This window comes from Petromyzon marinus, chromosome 56 (assembly GCF_048934315.1).
Source record: "Petromyzon marinus isolate PM22_M1 ecotype Great Lakes invasive population chromosome 56, UKy_Petmar_22M1.pri1.0, whole genome shotgun sequence".
Classification (NCBI taxonomy): domain Eukaryota; kingdom Metazoa; phylum Chordata; class Hyperoartia; order Petromyzontiformes; family Petromyzontidae; genus Petromyzon; species Petromyzon marinus.
Window position 1 is genome coordinate 4,589,479 of NC_133722.1, and position 15,660 is coordinate 4,605,138.

The following is a 15,660-nucleotide window of genomic DNA, read 5'->3' on the forward strand; positions in this document are numbered from 1 at the left end:
GGCTAGGCGCGAGGGATAGGCCACACCACCACGAATGTGCGCCGTCCTGGTCTTCATAGGTGCTCACTAACGGCACTTTCCACGAAACAAGTTACGTAAGCTGTGTGGGAATTCTCTGTCAGTGTGTGTGTGCGTGTTCTCAGTCAGCCAACCCACAACACCTGGGTCTGTCGCGTGACCTTCCTGCCAGCCAGCGAGCCTGCGATACTTCAAGTGACAGCCTCCAAGTATACCTAGCCTGGCACAAGCGTCAATGTCAATTCCTCATGTCCCACCTAGAGAACACTTGGGTCTGCAGGAGCGAGGAAACCCTGGGGCTGTGCGGACGAGACGGGAGCTGGGGGGTGGGGAGCCGCATCCGGAGAAGCGGGGGGGGAGGCCCTGGTGGGAGACGCTGGGACCCCCCTGAGCCCCCCTGCGTGGCCACGGCTCCAGCTGCTGAACTCTCTCTTGTCTCCCACCAAGTCTCCCACCCTCCGCGTCTCCCACCTGTCCACCATGAGCCCCCCCCCCGCCCACCCTTACCCCGTCTCCCTCTCACACCTGGCTCACGCTAGGTACGTAGCCAGTCTTGGCCCCGCGCCCCAGCCCCATGTACTCCGGGTTCTGTGCCGACGGCCCCATCCCGGCGCTGCCGCCGCCGCCGCCGCCGGCGGCCCCATCCCGGCGCTGCCGCCGCCGCCGCCGCCGGCCTTGCCCAGCGACACCGCCGCCCCGTTGGGCAGCAGCAGCTGCCCCCGCGCGTGCTTCCTGTGCCACACGACGGCCCTGGCGGGCACCGTGTCGTAGCAAGGCGGCCCCAGCGCCGCGCCGCCCCCGGCCGGCCGGCCTCCCGCGGGCGTGGCCACCATCGTGGCCGAGCCCCGCAGGGCGCCGGACTTCCCCAGCAGCCGGCCCGGCGGTGCCAGCCGGTACCCGTTGGGCGGCCGCGCCAATGCCGCCGGTTCCGTCGTCGTCGCCGTCGCCGTCGCGGCGGCGGGGCCGGCGCCGGCTCGGTTGAGGCTGCCACCGCCGCCGCCGGGAGCAGCAGCAGAGGTGCTCCCGCTGCTTGCACCGCCACCGTCTCTGCCCCCGCCGCCGCCGCCGGCCCTGACGCGCGGAGCCGCCGAACCAGCACCGCCACCGCCGGGGCAGCCGGCTCCTCCGTGCTGGGACGCCAGACGTTCGCAGTTCACCGCGGGCCGGAGCGACGGCGCCCGCTCCCGGCCCGCGGTGCCCGTCGCGCCGACCGCCGGGCCCGGCTCGCCCGGCGGCCGGCGCGGCGAGGGCAACACCTGGAAACTGGTTTCGGCCACGCGGCTCATCGCATCGTCGTCGTCGATGACGGAGCCCGGCGGCGGCGGCGGCGGCGGTGGCTCGGCGGCGGCGAGGGAGGTGCGGCGCGAGCGCCGGCAGTCGCGCTCCCACGCCGCGTTCAGGTACGGCGGCTCGCGCGGAGCGAAGCCGCCGACGACGCCGACGCCGCCGCCGCCTGTCGCGGGCCCCGCGATGGCGGCGATGGCGGCGACGATGGTGGCGGAGGAGGCGGTGGTGGTGGTGGAGGAGGAGGAGGCGAGCGGAGCGTCCGTCCGCTCGCCGAGTCGGAGGAGCGACGGCGCAAGGGGAGACGGCGTCACGAAGGGGTTGTCCTCGATGGGATTCACGTACTCTGCACGGGGGTGGGGGAGGGGGGGCGCCTCATCGTCAACCTCGTCGCTGTGGTCGCCACCCATCGTCGTCGTCATCACACACACGTGGGATCTTGCTGCCACTACGATGATGATGGTGATGATGATGATAACCGATCATTGCTAATTGGGTCAAGTCACGAGAACGGTGCTGGTGGAGGCGATCGTGGTGGCTGCAGGGTGCTGGGGAGGTGCGGTGGTGGTAGTAGAGACGTGGCGATCGCACCCCCCCAGACCCCCTACCTCCTCCCCCACCCCCGTGCCCCCACCCCCGTGCCCCCACCCCCGTGCCCCCCACCCCCGTGCCCCCACCCCCGTGCCCCCACCCCCGTGCCCCCACCCCCGTGCTCCCCACCTCCCCCGGCCCCCCCTCCCCCCCCGTACCGGGCACGGCGCCGTCGTGGCTGGGCAGGATGTACACGTCCTCGTCCGGACTCGAGTGCCTCTCTGCGGGGGGCCTGCCCCCCCCGGCGGCGGGGGGCCGCGTGGGCTCCGAGCTGTAGCGCTGCCTCGTGCCCTCCGCTCGCCCCCTCGGCCCCGCGCCCAACAGCGGCGGTGGCAGGGCCCCCCCCCTCCGGGCGGGGCCCCCACCCGAGGGCCCGGGCCTCACGCAGAGCGGCAGGAAGAGCCGGTCGGAGCAGGCGACGGAGGGGGCGGTAGGGGGGCTCCCTGGAGGGGGCAGGCCGGCCGCGGCCCCCCTTTCGTTGTCGTAGTCCGAGGGTAGCACGCATAGCTGGGGGGAGGGGGAGTGGGGGGGGGCGGGGGGACATCGTCATCTTCGTCATCATCATCATCATCGTCCATGATTCATCCACTGCTTCACGGATATGTGATGTGCGTTGTGGCGTGTCATTTTCTTGCGAAGTGGCGCTGGGTGCTGTCCGGTGTGTTGTTGTGGTGTGTTGTGCGTTGTGGTGTGCTGCGTGTGTTGTGTGTTGTGGTGTGTTGTGTTGCGATATGTTGCGTTGTGTTGCGGTGTGTTGCGTGTTGAGTTGCGGTGTGCTGCGGTGTGCTGCGGTGTGTTGTGTCGTGGCTCACCCCACTCATCGGCATGTACGTAGGCGGGATGCTGGCTCCGGCCTGGGCCTGTGCAGCGCACACACGGGGGGGGGGAAGGGGAGATGCACAGGGTCACGCAGGGGTCACGAAGACTTCAACTCCTGATGTTTCAATCACGCATCGACAACTCGGAGCCACTTCCCGCTGCTCGCACAAGCGTCGAGGCATCAGCGCTCATCTCCCGTTTGCAGCCATGCAGAGCCAGCGGTGGAAGTTCCACATTCCTATGACGAGGGCACGTCTATTTATCGGACAAGCAGCGTTGCCCTCCCCCACAATGCGGTTCTCATTTTATCGGCCCGGGAGGGAGGGAGGGAGGGAAGGGGATGGTGATGGGCTGAGTCAACCGCCCCAGGATTTGACCTCGCGACCTTCCGAGGGCAGGCCGCTCGCTCCGCGCTCGGCGGCCTGGCTTAATCTCGGGAGGTCAAAGGTCACGGAACGAGGTGGGGTAGGGGGGGATGGCGACAAGCTCTGTTGACACCAGCACAACAACCGCAACAACAACAACACCAACACCAACCGCAGTAACAACAACAACAACCGCAACAACAATAACAACACCAACCGCAGTAACAACAACAAAAACAACAACCGCAACAACAACAACAACACCAACCGCAGTAACAACAACAACAACCGCAACAACAACAACAACACCAACCGCAGTAACAACAACAACAGCAGCAGCAGGACAGCACCAGCGGCAGAAGGAAAACAGCAGAAGGACAGACGGACGTTCTTCCGTCTCAGTGTGGCTGGAAGAATTCCCCCAGAAGGTGGTTGTTGTTGTTGTTGTTGTGGTGGCCTGTTCCTGGGCCTCTTGTCGTTGTTGCGGTGGTGGTGGTGGTGGTGGCGGCGGCGGTGAGGCCAGCTTCTCACCCAGGGTCCAGCCAGCTCGAGCGAGGCTGTCGAACCAAAGAAGATTTGACGGTGCCGGTGGTGGCGCTGCTGTGGCTGCTGCTGCTGCTGCTGGTGGTTGTGGTGCGGCCCGTTCTCTTTGTGCCACCGCTGGGGGACGAAGTACTCGTCCACCTCCAGGAGGTTACCGTCGCCCGCCACCTCGCCGTCGTCGTAGGCGAGCAGCGCCTGCAGGACGCGCGCCTCCGTGGGGCTGGGCAGGCACAGCGAGCCGTCGCGCTGAGGCACGCGGGGCCCACCACCCCACAGACGCAACCCACGCCGCCACCACCACCACCACCACCGGACCACCACGGGGGACGACGCGTGGCGTGGGGGGGGGAGGGACGCCACCGCCAGCGTCGAACGATGGACGATGGTGGGGGGGGGGGCGCGGGGGGGTGGGGAATGGACACACAAACAAGCACACAAACAAAAAAAACACAAACAGAACGTAAACTAAAGCGAACCAAAGTGAACGCAGACAGAACACGCAAATGTATGAATGATGGCGAATGCGTGCGGGCGAGCGTGTGAGACGGTGGGAGAGAGCTGAGGGGCAGGGGGTGGTTGAAGATTTTTCTCAAACTGTTTGGGGCAAGTGCTGTAAGTGAGCAGCGCCTACGAAGGCCGGCACAGCGCACGGGAGGGGGGCGGGTGGCCAGCACCACGCCCGGCCGCCGTTCTCTCCCGAGTGGCGATGTTTACTACACACGGCTTCAGCTAACGATTAAAGACTGAGTCGATGCTAAGGGAGGCCCACGACCTGTTCGGATAATTATTGCCACCGGTGTTGGCCGAGAGCGGGAATTGAACTCGGGTCGCGGCTTTGTGCGGTTGGACAGGCAGAGGGTGAGACGGAGAGATAAACGGAGAGACAAAGAGATGGAGAGAGACAGACGGCGTGAGCTAGAGGGAGATACAGACAGACAGAGAGACGGAGAGAGAGTGAGCTAGAGGGAGAGACAGACGGCGAGAGATGGAGAGAGCGAGGGAGAGGGAAAAGGGGGGGGGGGGGGGGTCAGTGAGCAGGGCGTCTGTACGGTGAATGAAAACCAACTCAGAAGCATGGAGAAGTAGCATGGGGGTCATGTGGAGGTGACGTGGGCACCGGGTGTAATAGCAGAAGCAGCAGCAAGGCCCCCCCCCCCCCCCAAAGACCTCCCCCCTCTGCACCCCCCCAGCCAACCGGCCTCACCTGGATGACGAGGTAGCGCTGGGGGTCTCGCGCCATCTTGGAGAACTCTGTGGCGAGCTCGCGGAATCGCGGGCGGCTGTCGGCGTCGATCATCCAGCCTGCGCAGGGAGGGCAACCCCCAGAGGGTCAACAACACGGTGGACCACCCAGACGGTCTACCATGAGGTGGTGGACTACTCGATGGTCTTCCGTCAGATGTTGGACCGCCAGATGGTGGACCACCAGATGTGGGACCACCAGATTGTGGACCACCAGATGGTAGACCACCATATGTTGGACCACCAGATGGTGGACCACCAGATGTTGGACCACCAGATGGTGGACCACCGGATGTTGGACCACCGGATGTTGGACCACCAGATTGTGGACCACCAGATGGTGGACCACCAGATGGTGGACCACCGGATGGTGGACCACCGGATGGTGGACCACCGGATGGTGGACCACCAGATGGTGGACCACCAGATGTTGGACCACCGGATGTTGGACCACCAGATGTTGGACCACCAGATGTTGGACCACCAGAAGTTGGACCACCAGATGTTGGACCACCAGATTGTGGACCACCAGATGTTGGACCACCAGATATTGGACCACCAGATGTTGGACAACCAGATGTTGGACCACCAGATGGTAGACCACCAGATGGTGGACCACCAGATGGTGGACCGCCAGATGGTGGACCACCAGATGGTGGACCACTATATGTTTGACCACCAGATGGTGGACTACCAAATGGTGGACCGCCAGATGGTGGACCACCGGATGTTGGACCACCAGATTGTGGACCAGCAGATGCTGGACCAGCAGATGGTGGACCACCAGATGTGTGAGCGAGTGTCTCTGGTGGATCTCGGAGACTCACATTTCACCATGATCATGTAGACGTCGATGGTGCAGATGGGCGGCTGTGGGAGCCGCTCCCCCTTCTCCAGGAGCTCCGGGATTTCCCGCGCAGGAATCCCCTCATACGGCTTCCCCCCAAACGTCATCAGCTCCCACACCGTCACACCTGTAGCATCACACGACACCATAACACTACACCGCACCGTCACACCACTCCTCATGGTCACACCTGCAGCATCACACCACCCCGTGCCGTCACACCTGCAGCATCACAACAACCCTTCACCATCACTTCCTGCAACGTCACACCACCCTTCGTCACACCTGCAGCGTCACGCCACACCGTGACGCCACGCCTGCAGCATCCCACCACTTCTCACTGTCATAACTGAGTGATAAGATCACAGTATGTGCTAGCCACATCACCCCTTCGTGCACCACGCCAGCATTCGTAGGTGCTACTTTTTGTCAACGTCACTTGCCAAACAGCCGATTGAGGGCTACACGGGGCACCTTTGTCCGTGTCGTCTCACCGTAGCTCCACACGTCGCTCTGGTGCGTGAACGTGCGGTACTGGATCGACTCCAGCGCCATCCACTTAATGGGCATCTGTGAGATGGGGGAGACACACGGGAAGACGCGGGAACACAGAGGGGGACGCGGGGAGACACGGGGACACACGGGGAGGAGGAGGAGGAGACACGGGGGCACGTGGGGAGACGCGGGAGACATCGATGTCGTGAACAGCGATGAGGTTGACAACGCCGCTGACATTTCGCGATGATGCTGCCGGTGCTGCCGGTGCTGCCGGTGCTGCCGGTGAAGCGCACCTTGCCGCTGTCCGCCTGGTACTCGTCCTGGTTGACGTCGAGGAGCCGCGCCAGCCCGAAGTCGGTGATCTTGACGTGCTGCGGCGTCTTCACCAGGACGTTCCGCGCCGCCAGGTCCCGGTGCACGAGGCGGCGCTCCTCCAGGTACATCATGCCCTACGCACGTATGCACGCACGGGTACGTCATCCCCTACACACGCACGGGTACGTCATCCCCTACACACGCACTTACACACGCACGGTTACATCATGCCCTACGCACGCACGCACAGGTACGCCATGCCCTACACACACGCAGGGGTACGTCATCCCCTACACACGCACGGGTACGTCATCCCTACACACGCACAGGTACGTCATCCCCTACACACGCGCGGGTACGTCATCCCCTACACACGCACGGGTACGCCATCCCCTACACACGCGCATGTACGTCATCCCCTACACACACACGAGTACGTCATCCCCTACACACGTACGGGTACGTCATCCCCTACACACGCACGGGTACGTCATCCCCTACACACGCACGTGTACGTCATCCCCTACACACACACGGGTACGTCATCCCCTACACACACACGGGTACGCCATCCCCTACACACACACGGGTACGCCATCCCCTACACATGCACGGGTACGCCATGCCCTACACACGCAAGGGTACGTCATCCCCTACACACGCACGGGTACGCCATCCCCTACACACGCACGGGTACGTCATCCCCTACACACGCACGGGTACGTCATCCCCTACACACGCACGGGTACGTCATCCCCTACACACGCACGGGTACGTCATCCCCTACACACGCACGGGTACGCAATCCCCTACACACGCACGGGTACGTCATCCCCTACACACGCACGGGTACGTCATCCCCTACACACACACGGGTACGTCATCCCCTACACACGCGCGTGTACGTCATCCCCTACACACGCACGGGTACGCCATCCCCTACACACGTAGGGGTACGTCATCCCCTACACACGCACGGTTACATCATCCCCTACACACGCACGGGTACGTCATCCCCTACACACGCGCGGGTACGTCATCCCCTACACACGCGCGGGTACGTCATCCCCTACACACGCGCGTGCCACTGTGCGTGCCGTACCTTGGCGATCTGCACACACCAGTTGAGCAGCAGCTGGGAGCCGATGGCGTCGCGGTGGCGCCGCGTGTACTCCAGCAGGCAGCCGAGCGGCATGAGCTGCGTCACGAGCTGCACGCTGGGCGCCAGGCACACGCCCAGCAGGCGCACCAGGTGGGGGTGCTCCACGCTCGCCATCACGTACGCCTCCTGCTCGCCGCGGGTACACCGCAACAGCGCGGAAGATGGGCAACGGGGCATTCCCATCGCGCGGGGCGAACCCATCGCGCGGGGCGTTGCCGTCACGTGGGACATCCAGATCACAAATTAAGGGAGAATTGTTGGAGCTATAAAAAATTTAAAGCCAACTCCGCCTCCTCCTCCTGCAACACCCCTACCCGCAGCCCTGCAGCACTCACATCCAGGATCTCCTTGTTGGCACGGGGCGATGTCCCCTCTCGCAGCACCTTGATCGCCACCTGGATCTTCACAGATTCACCCTCGGGCACCCAGACACCCTGCACCACGAGGTGGGACACGGTGGGACACACGGGGAGACACACGGGAAGACACGGGGAGACACCGGCATGCACGGAGGGACACACGGGGAGAGATACCGGGGGGGACGCACGTGAGGACACACGGGGGGACACATGGGAAGACACGCGGGGAACACATGAGGGGACACACAGGGGGGACACGAGGGGGAGACACACGGGGAGACACGGGGAGAGATACCGGGGGACGCACGGGAGGACGCACAGGAAGACACACGGGAAGAGATACGGGGACACACGGGGTGGGACACAAGGGGGAGACATGGGGAGACACACGGAGGGACATACGGGGAGAGATACCAGGGGGGGACACACGGGGGGACACACACACACACACGGGGAGACAAAGGAAAGGCCGGGAACCTTTAAGGCTGACGCCGCTGCCTCAAAGTCACGCCACACCAAGAGACAGGAGGCCACACCACCGTGGCCACACAGGAGGGGCTCAGTGCGTGCGACACAGCGGGCACGTCGCAGCTTCACAGGAAGTAGACTGAGCACGTGGCACCGCGGGGGGGGGAGGGGGGGGAGGGGGGCGCGTACCTTGTGCACGGTGCCGAAGGCGCCCGAGCCGAGCTCGCTGCCGCGCCGCAACTCCGTCTCCTTGAGGATGCGCAGCTGCGCCTGGTTGGGCGCCACTCCGCTCGGGGTGAGCGGCTGGACCAGCTGCGTCGGTGGCGGCGGCGGCGGCACACGCGCACACGCACACACGCACACACGCACACACGCACACACGCACACACGCACACACGCGCACACAAGCAGAGGTGAAGGTCCCCCCCCGGGTAGCACCGCGCAGGCTCTCGGGGCAAACGCTGGCACCGGCCCGGCCGGCTTGTGGCGTCACCGCCGCGCAATGGCCCGTTCACGTACGTGCCAGATGACCGGCCAGCGAAGACGTTCTTCAAATAATGTAGCACGATAATAATTGGGCACATTTCATGTTCGCGCTCAGAGCGCACTTAGGAAGTCTGTGGGGGGAGGAGGGAGTGGGGGGGCGGGGGGCGACTTGGCACTGCGTGCGATCCCAATCGAGCGCACCAGCGGGTTTAAGTTTTCATTTGTGGCAAAACGTGGGCCGTGGGCAACGTGGGCCGTGGGCAACGCGGGCCGTGGGCAACGTGGGCCGTGGGCAACGCGGGCCGTGGGCAACGCGGGCGTTGAACCGCACCCGCAGTGCTAACCAGGGCGGCCCGCCGGAAGTCGAACCGCCAGCAGCACCACAGGGGGGTCGCTTCGAGGGAGTTTCGTCATCTTGAAACCCGCGGGTCTCGCTGGGCTCACCTCCTCGTCGCGGATGATCCTGCGCATCACCCTCTTGTTGGCGATGCGGCGCCGCCGCAGCCACAGGCCGGCGAGGATGACGACGAGGCCCACGACGAGGACGCCGCCCACCACCCCGAACGCGACGAGCGGCACGCGCGAGCTGCACCCACAGGGAGCACGGGGGGAGACACACACGGAGACACACACACACGGGGGGACACACACGGAGGGACACACACACACGGGAGACACACACACACGGGGAGACACACACACACGGGGACACACAAACGGGGAGACACACACGGAGACACACACGGAGACACACACGGAGGGACACACAAGGGGAGACACACATACACGGAGACACACACGGAGACACACACAAGGGGAGACACACACAAGGGGAGACACACACACGGGGAGACACACACACACGGGGAGACACACACACACGGGGAGACACACACACACGGGGACACACAAACGGGGAGACACACACGGAGACACACACGGAGACACACACGGAGGGGCACACAAGGGGGAGACACACATACACGGAGACACACACGGAGACACACACAAGGGGAGACACACACAAGGGGAGACACACACAAGGGGAGACACACACAAGGGGAGACACACACAAGGGGAGACACACACACGGGGAGACACACACGGAGACACACACGGGGAGACACACACACGGGAAGACACACACGGAGACACACACACACGGAGACACACACGGAGACACACACACACACACGGATACACACACACACGGAGACACACACGGGGACACACACACGGGGAGACACACACGGGGACACACACACGGGGAGACACACACGGGGAGACACACACGGGGAGACACACACGGGGAGACACACACGGGGAGACACACACGGGGAACATTGGGGGGGGGGGGGGCACACACGGAGAAAAAACAGAAACAGGAATGGGTGGGGATACACGGAGAGAGAGAGAGAGGGAGAGAGTGAGACACACGTGGACACACGGAGATTCAAAGTCACTCCCACACGAGAGAGACGTCCAGTGCGATCTGAGCCCCTGTGGACCCCAGCATGTTGGCGGTGATCTCCAGGGGAACGGCGGTATCCAGGCGGACGTCAGCGGGAGACTTCTCTCCGGCAGCGGCAGCAGCACAGCGATGGCGCTGCTGGAGCGGCAGGCACGTTTGAGTGTCACGTGACACTCGTGTTAATTGGCCGTGGTCGGGTGGAGGAGGGGATACGAGACACGTTTTTTTCGCCCAGAAAAAAACGATCGCGAAGTCACTGCGAAAGGTCACCGCCGTAATGATCATCATCATCATCATCGTCACTGTCACCACCATTGTCTTCTTCATCGCCGTCGTCACTGTTGTCATCATTGGACGAGATTGATGATCCACTGCTTGATGGTTTCCCCCGCCCAAGCCATCGCCGCGGTCTGTCCTCACCATCTCGCGACCCTCCCTCCCCACCTCCCTCCCTCCCCACCTCCCTCCCTCCCTCCCCACCTCCCTCCCTCCCCACCTCCCTCCCTCCCTCCCTCCCCACCTCCCTCCCTCCCTCCCCACCTCCCTCCCTCCCTCCCCACCTCTCCACCTCCCCCCCTCCCTCCCTCCCTCCCTCCCTCCCTACCTCCCTCCCTCCCTCCCTCCCTCCCTCCCTCCCTCCCTCCTCACCTCCCTCCCTCCCTCCCTCCCCCTCACCTCCCTCCCTCCTCACCTCCCTCCCTCCTCCCTCCTCCCTCCTCTCCCTCACCTCCTTCCCTCACCTCCCTCCCTCCCCACCTCCCTCCCTCCCTCCCCGACGGCGCCCCTTCCACGCCTCCCAAACCGAACGGATTCTTCACCACCAATCAGGACGCGGCCGGTGAAGTCGGCGGACAGCACGGTCGTGATGAACGCGCAGGGGGGGGGGGGGGAGGGGAGTCGGTGGTGGAGGAGGGAGCGAGGGAGGGGAGGGGGAGCTTACAAAATATAAAGCGTAAACAACAACGGATGGGACTGGGGGCTGGAGGGTTAGGGGGCTGAGGGGAGGGGGCTGGGGGGGAGGGGGCTGGGGGGGAGGGGGCTCCGTGGTAACGGAGAGGCGCGGTAACCTTGGTGGACGCCCGCGCCGCCTAACGAATGGGTTTAATAATCGAGTTGGGCAGCCCCAGAAGTGGATTCCGCCGCCGCCGGCGGAGGGAGAGCGAGATTTATGTCTCCGTGCGGGGGCCGCGGGGGATCCGCGGTGATCCGCGGGGGTGCCGCGAGGAGTCACGGGGAGCCGCGGGGGACCGAGGGGGGCCGAGGGGGGCCGAGGGGGGCCGAGGGGGGCCGGCACCGCCACGCCCGAGGTGCGGAGGGGCGCCCCGACCACGTCGGCCTCCCGGCGCGGCGGCTCAAACGAAGCGTCCCGGGGGTGGCCGCAGAGGTCGGCGGCCCCGAGTCTGGGTTCTCATCCCGGTTCAGCCGCCCAACCGCAGCGGTGGCACCGGGGTCGTGAGTGGGGCGCGTCGATGGTCTCAGCGCGGTCACCAATGATTGACGTAGAGACCCAGAGACGTGGGGGTGGGCGGGGGGGGGGGTGCATAGGGTCCCCACGCGTCCAGGGTCGTGCATCCGATCTGTCTGTCTGTGCGTGTCCGCATCTCCGTGTCTCTGTGTCTCTGTCTCCGTGTCTCCGTGTCTCCGTGTCTCCTTGTCTCCTTGTCTCTTTGTCTCTTTGTCTCTCTGTCTCTTTGTCTCTTTGTCTCTTTGTCTCTGTCTCTTTGTCTCTTTGTCTCTTTGTCTCTTTGTCTCTTTGTCTCCGTGTCTCCGTGTCTCCGTCTCTGTGTCTCTGTGTCTCTGTGTCTCTGTGTCTCTGTCTCTGTGTCTCTGTGTCTCTGTCTCTGTGTCTCTGTCTCTGTGTCTCTGTCTCTGTGTCTCTGTGTCTCTGAGTCTCTGCGTCTCTGTGTCTCCGTGTCTCCGTGTCTCCGTGTCTCTGAGTCTCTGCGTCTCTGTGTCTCTGAGTCTCTGCGTCTCTGTGTCTCCGTGTCTCTGTGTCTCCGTGTCTCTGTCTCCGTGTCTCCGTGTCTCCGTGTCTCTGTGTCTCTGTCTCCGTGTCTCTGTGTCTCTGTCTCCGTGTCTCCGTGTCTCCGTGTCTCTGTCTCCGTGTCTCTGTGTCTCTGTGTCTCTGTCTCTGTCTCCGTGTCTCTGTCTCCGTGTCTCCGTGTCTCCGTGTCTCTGTCTCTGTCTCCGTGTCTCTGTGTCTCTGTCTCCGTGTCTCTGTCTCCGTGTCTCTGTGTCTCTGTCTCTGTGTCTCTGTCTGTGTCTCCGTGTCTCTGTGTCTCTGTCTCCGTGTCTCCGTGTCTCTGTCTCTGTGTCTCCGTGTCTCTGTGTCTCTGTCTCCGTGTCTCCGTGTCTCTGTGTCTCTGTCTCCGTGTCTCTGTGTCTCTGTCTCCGTGTCTCCGTGTCTCTGTGTCTCTGTCTCCGTGTCTCCGTGTCTCTGTGTCTCTGTCTCCGTGTCTCTGTCTCTGTGTCTCTGTCTCCGTGTCTCCGTGTCTCTGTGTCTCCGTGTCTCTGTCTCTGTGTCTCTGTGTCTCTGTCTCTGTGTCTCTGTCTCCGTGTCTCTGTGTCTCTGTCTCCGTGTCTCCGTGTCTCTGTGTCTCTGTCTCCGTGTCTCTGTCTCTGTCTCTCCGTGTCTCTGTCTCCGTGTCTCCGTGTCCCACCTGCTGCTAGGACCGCTCGTGATCTCCTGCCAGCTCCTGCGGCAGTCGGCCTCTGTGTGTCTCTGTCTCTGTCTCCGTGTCTCTGCGTCTCTGTCTCTGTGTCTCTGAGTCTCTGTGTCTCTGTGTCTCTGTGTCTCTGTCTCTGTGTCTCCGTGTCTCTGTGTCTCTCTGTCTCCGTGTCTCTGTCTCCGTGTCTCTGTCTCCGTGTCTCTGTCTCCGTGTCTCCGTGTCCCACCTGCTGCTAGGGCCGCTCGTGATCTCCTGCCAGCTCCTGCGGCAGTCGGCCTCTGTGGGGCCATCGCACCTGGGGTGGGGATCCAACCAGAGGGGTGGGGGGGTGGAGTGGTGGTGGTGGTGGTGGGGAGTGGTGGTGGTGTACCCGTTAGACCACAGCCCATCACCTGGTGAACCCGCAACCCCACGCTGCCAGAGCTTCACTCTCACCAGCCTGGCACGCAGCATTGCCCTCCCAGACTCTCTCTCCCGTCGCTCTCTCGCCATCGCTCTCTCTCCATCGCTCTCTCTCTCTCCATCGCTCTCTCTCCCGCGCTCTCTCGCCATCGCTCTCTCTCCATCGCTCTCTCTCTCTCTCTCCATCGCTCTCTCTCCATCGCTCTCGCTCCCGTCGCTCTCTCCATCGCTCTCTCTCCATCGCTCTCTCTCCATCGCTCTCTCTCCCATCGCTCTCTCTCCCGCGCTCTCTCGCCATCGCTCTCTCTCTCCATCACGCTCTCTCCATTGCTCTCTCTCTCCATCGCTCTCTCTCTCCATCGCTCTCTCGCCATCGCTCTCCCTACCCCTTGGAGCAATTGACGTGGCACAGCTGACACGTTCCGTTGGCGTCGACGAACTTGGAGAGGATGGAGCCCGTGGCGTCGATGACCGCGACTGGACATCGCTCCACGCAGTGCGGACCGTCCCGCACCCTCGCACAGCGCACGCACCGGTCCGCACCCTGGGGCGAGGGGGGGGGGGAGGGCACGCACAGAGGTCACGGGGTCACGGGGTCACGGGGCAGGGAGCTGGGGGTAACCAGATCCCGGTACCCATCGACTCCTGCCGCCTGGAATGCTGAGTCCTGGACCACGGGGGACTCCGTGGACGGGGCGGTGGGTGGGCGGTGTGGGGAGGGGGGGGGGTTGTGGGCGGGGGGGGGGGTATGTAACGGACGTTACTGGGCCGTGCCAGGCTAGGTGCACATTGAGGCTAACCGTGCGGTTCGGAGGCAGGCACCCTCCAACAACAGCGGAGGGGGGGTGGAGGAGCGATGCTCACGACAACGTGTGGAGCGCCGGGCGGATGAAACGCAACGAGTTGGCACGGTAGGGGGCACGAGTGGGCAGATCACCTGAGTCGGTCAACCCATGGCACCTGGGTCTGTCCCATGACCTCCTGCCAGGACCGAGCGCCGTCCACACTTCAGGTGACGGCCTCAAGGGCCACCAAGCCTGGCACGAGAGTTACGGTGCGCCCGCTAGGGGTGCGGTGGCGGGGGGGGGGGGGCTCACCTGACCCGTGCAGGTGAGCGAGCCGTTGATGGGCAGGCACTCGGGGTCGCACGCCACGCACTCCGTACCCTCCACGATCTCCCGGTAGGGCCTGCACATGCCGACGGGACCACACCACTACCGTCACCACCACCACTACTACCGTTACCACCACCACCACCACCATCATGATCACCACCATCACCACCAGCACCACCAGCAGGAGCAACATCACCATCACCACCACCACTATCACCACCAGCAGGAGCAACATCACCACCACCACCACCATCATCACCATCATCACCACCACCAGCAGCAGCAGCAGCAGCTCAGGTCCTGAGACTACGTGATGGAAGCCTGCGTGAAGGCAGTATCCGGTAGCGCCGGTAGTGCCCAGTGTGACCGGTGGTGGCAGTGCGGCCGGCCGTGCCGGTAGTGCCGATGGCGCCGGTATTATCGGTAGCACCGGTAGTGTCGGTGGCATCAGTTGTGCCGATGGCGCCGGTATTATCGGTAGCACCGGTAGTGTCGGTGGCATCAGTTGTGCCGATGGCGCCGGTATTATCGGTAGCACCGGTATTGTCGGTGGCACCGGTAGTGCCGATGGCGCCGGTATTATCGGTAGCACCGGTCGTGTCGGTGGCACCGGTAGTGCCGATGGCGCCGGTATTATCGGTAGCACCGGTCGTGTCGGTGGCACCGGTAGTGCCGATGGCGCCGGTATTATCGGTAGCACCGGTCGTGTCGGTGGCACCGGTAGTGCCGATGGCGCCGGTATTATCGGTAGCACCGGTCGTGTCGGTGGCACCGGTAGTGCCGATGGCGCCGGTATTATCGGTAGCACCGGTCGTGTCGGTGGCACCGGTAGTGCCGATGGCGCCGGTATTATCGGTAGCGCCGGTCGTGTCGGTATTATCGGTAGCGCCGGTCGTGTCGGTATTATCGGTGGCGCCGGTCGTGTCGGTATTATCGGTGGCCCTGGCAGTGCCGGTGGCGCGCAGGGCCTCACCCGTTGTAGAGGTGGCAGCCGCTCACGCACTCC

At 63.9% G+C, this 15,660-nt stretch overlaps 1 protein-coding gene across 1 annotated transcript in view; it reads right to left on the minus strand.

Moving 5' to 3' along the window:
- Positions 1 to 548: 548 nt before the first annotated feature.
- The window catches only part of LOC116954713 (uncharacterized), a 173,394-nt gene continuing 158,282 nt past the window's right edge, over positions 549 to 15,660 (minus strand). Inside the window, exons 10-25 of the mRNA XM_076052422.1 lie at positions 15,628 to 15,656; positions 14,637 to 14,727; positions 13,926 to 14,083; positions 13,364 to 13,432; positions 9,442 to 9,583; positions 8,701 to 8,823; positions 8,020 to 8,118; positions 7,625 to 7,810; positions 6,501 to 6,656; positions 6,204 to 6,279; positions 5,690 to 5,836; positions 4,825 to 4,922; positions 3,609 to 3,866; positions 2,706 to 2,753; positions 2,052 to 2,400; positions 549 to 1,648 (exon numbers count right to left, since the gene is read on the minus strand). Of these exons, the coding sequence (XP_075908537.1) occupies positions 549 to 1,648; positions 2,052 to 2,400; positions 2,706 to 2,753; positions 3,609 to 3,866; positions 4,825 to 4,922; positions 5,690 to 5,836; positions 6,204 to 6,279; positions 6,501 to 6,656; positions 7,625 to 7,810; positions 8,020 to 8,118; positions 8,701 to 8,823; positions 9,442 to 9,583; positions 13,364 to 13,432; positions 13,926 to 14,083; positions 14,637 to 14,727; positions 15,628 to 15,656 (3,129 nt within the window). The remainder of the gene's footprint in view (positions 1,649 to 2,051; positions 2,401 to 2,705; positions 2,754 to 3,608; positions 3,867 to 4,824; positions 4,923 to 5,689; positions 5,837 to 6,203; positions 6,280 to 6,500; positions 6,657 to 7,624; positions 7,811 to 8,019; positions 8,119 to 8,700; positions 8,824 to 9,441; positions 9,584 to 13,363; positions 13,433 to 13,925; positions 14,084 to 14,636; positions 14,728 to 15,627; positions 15,657 to 15,660) is intronic.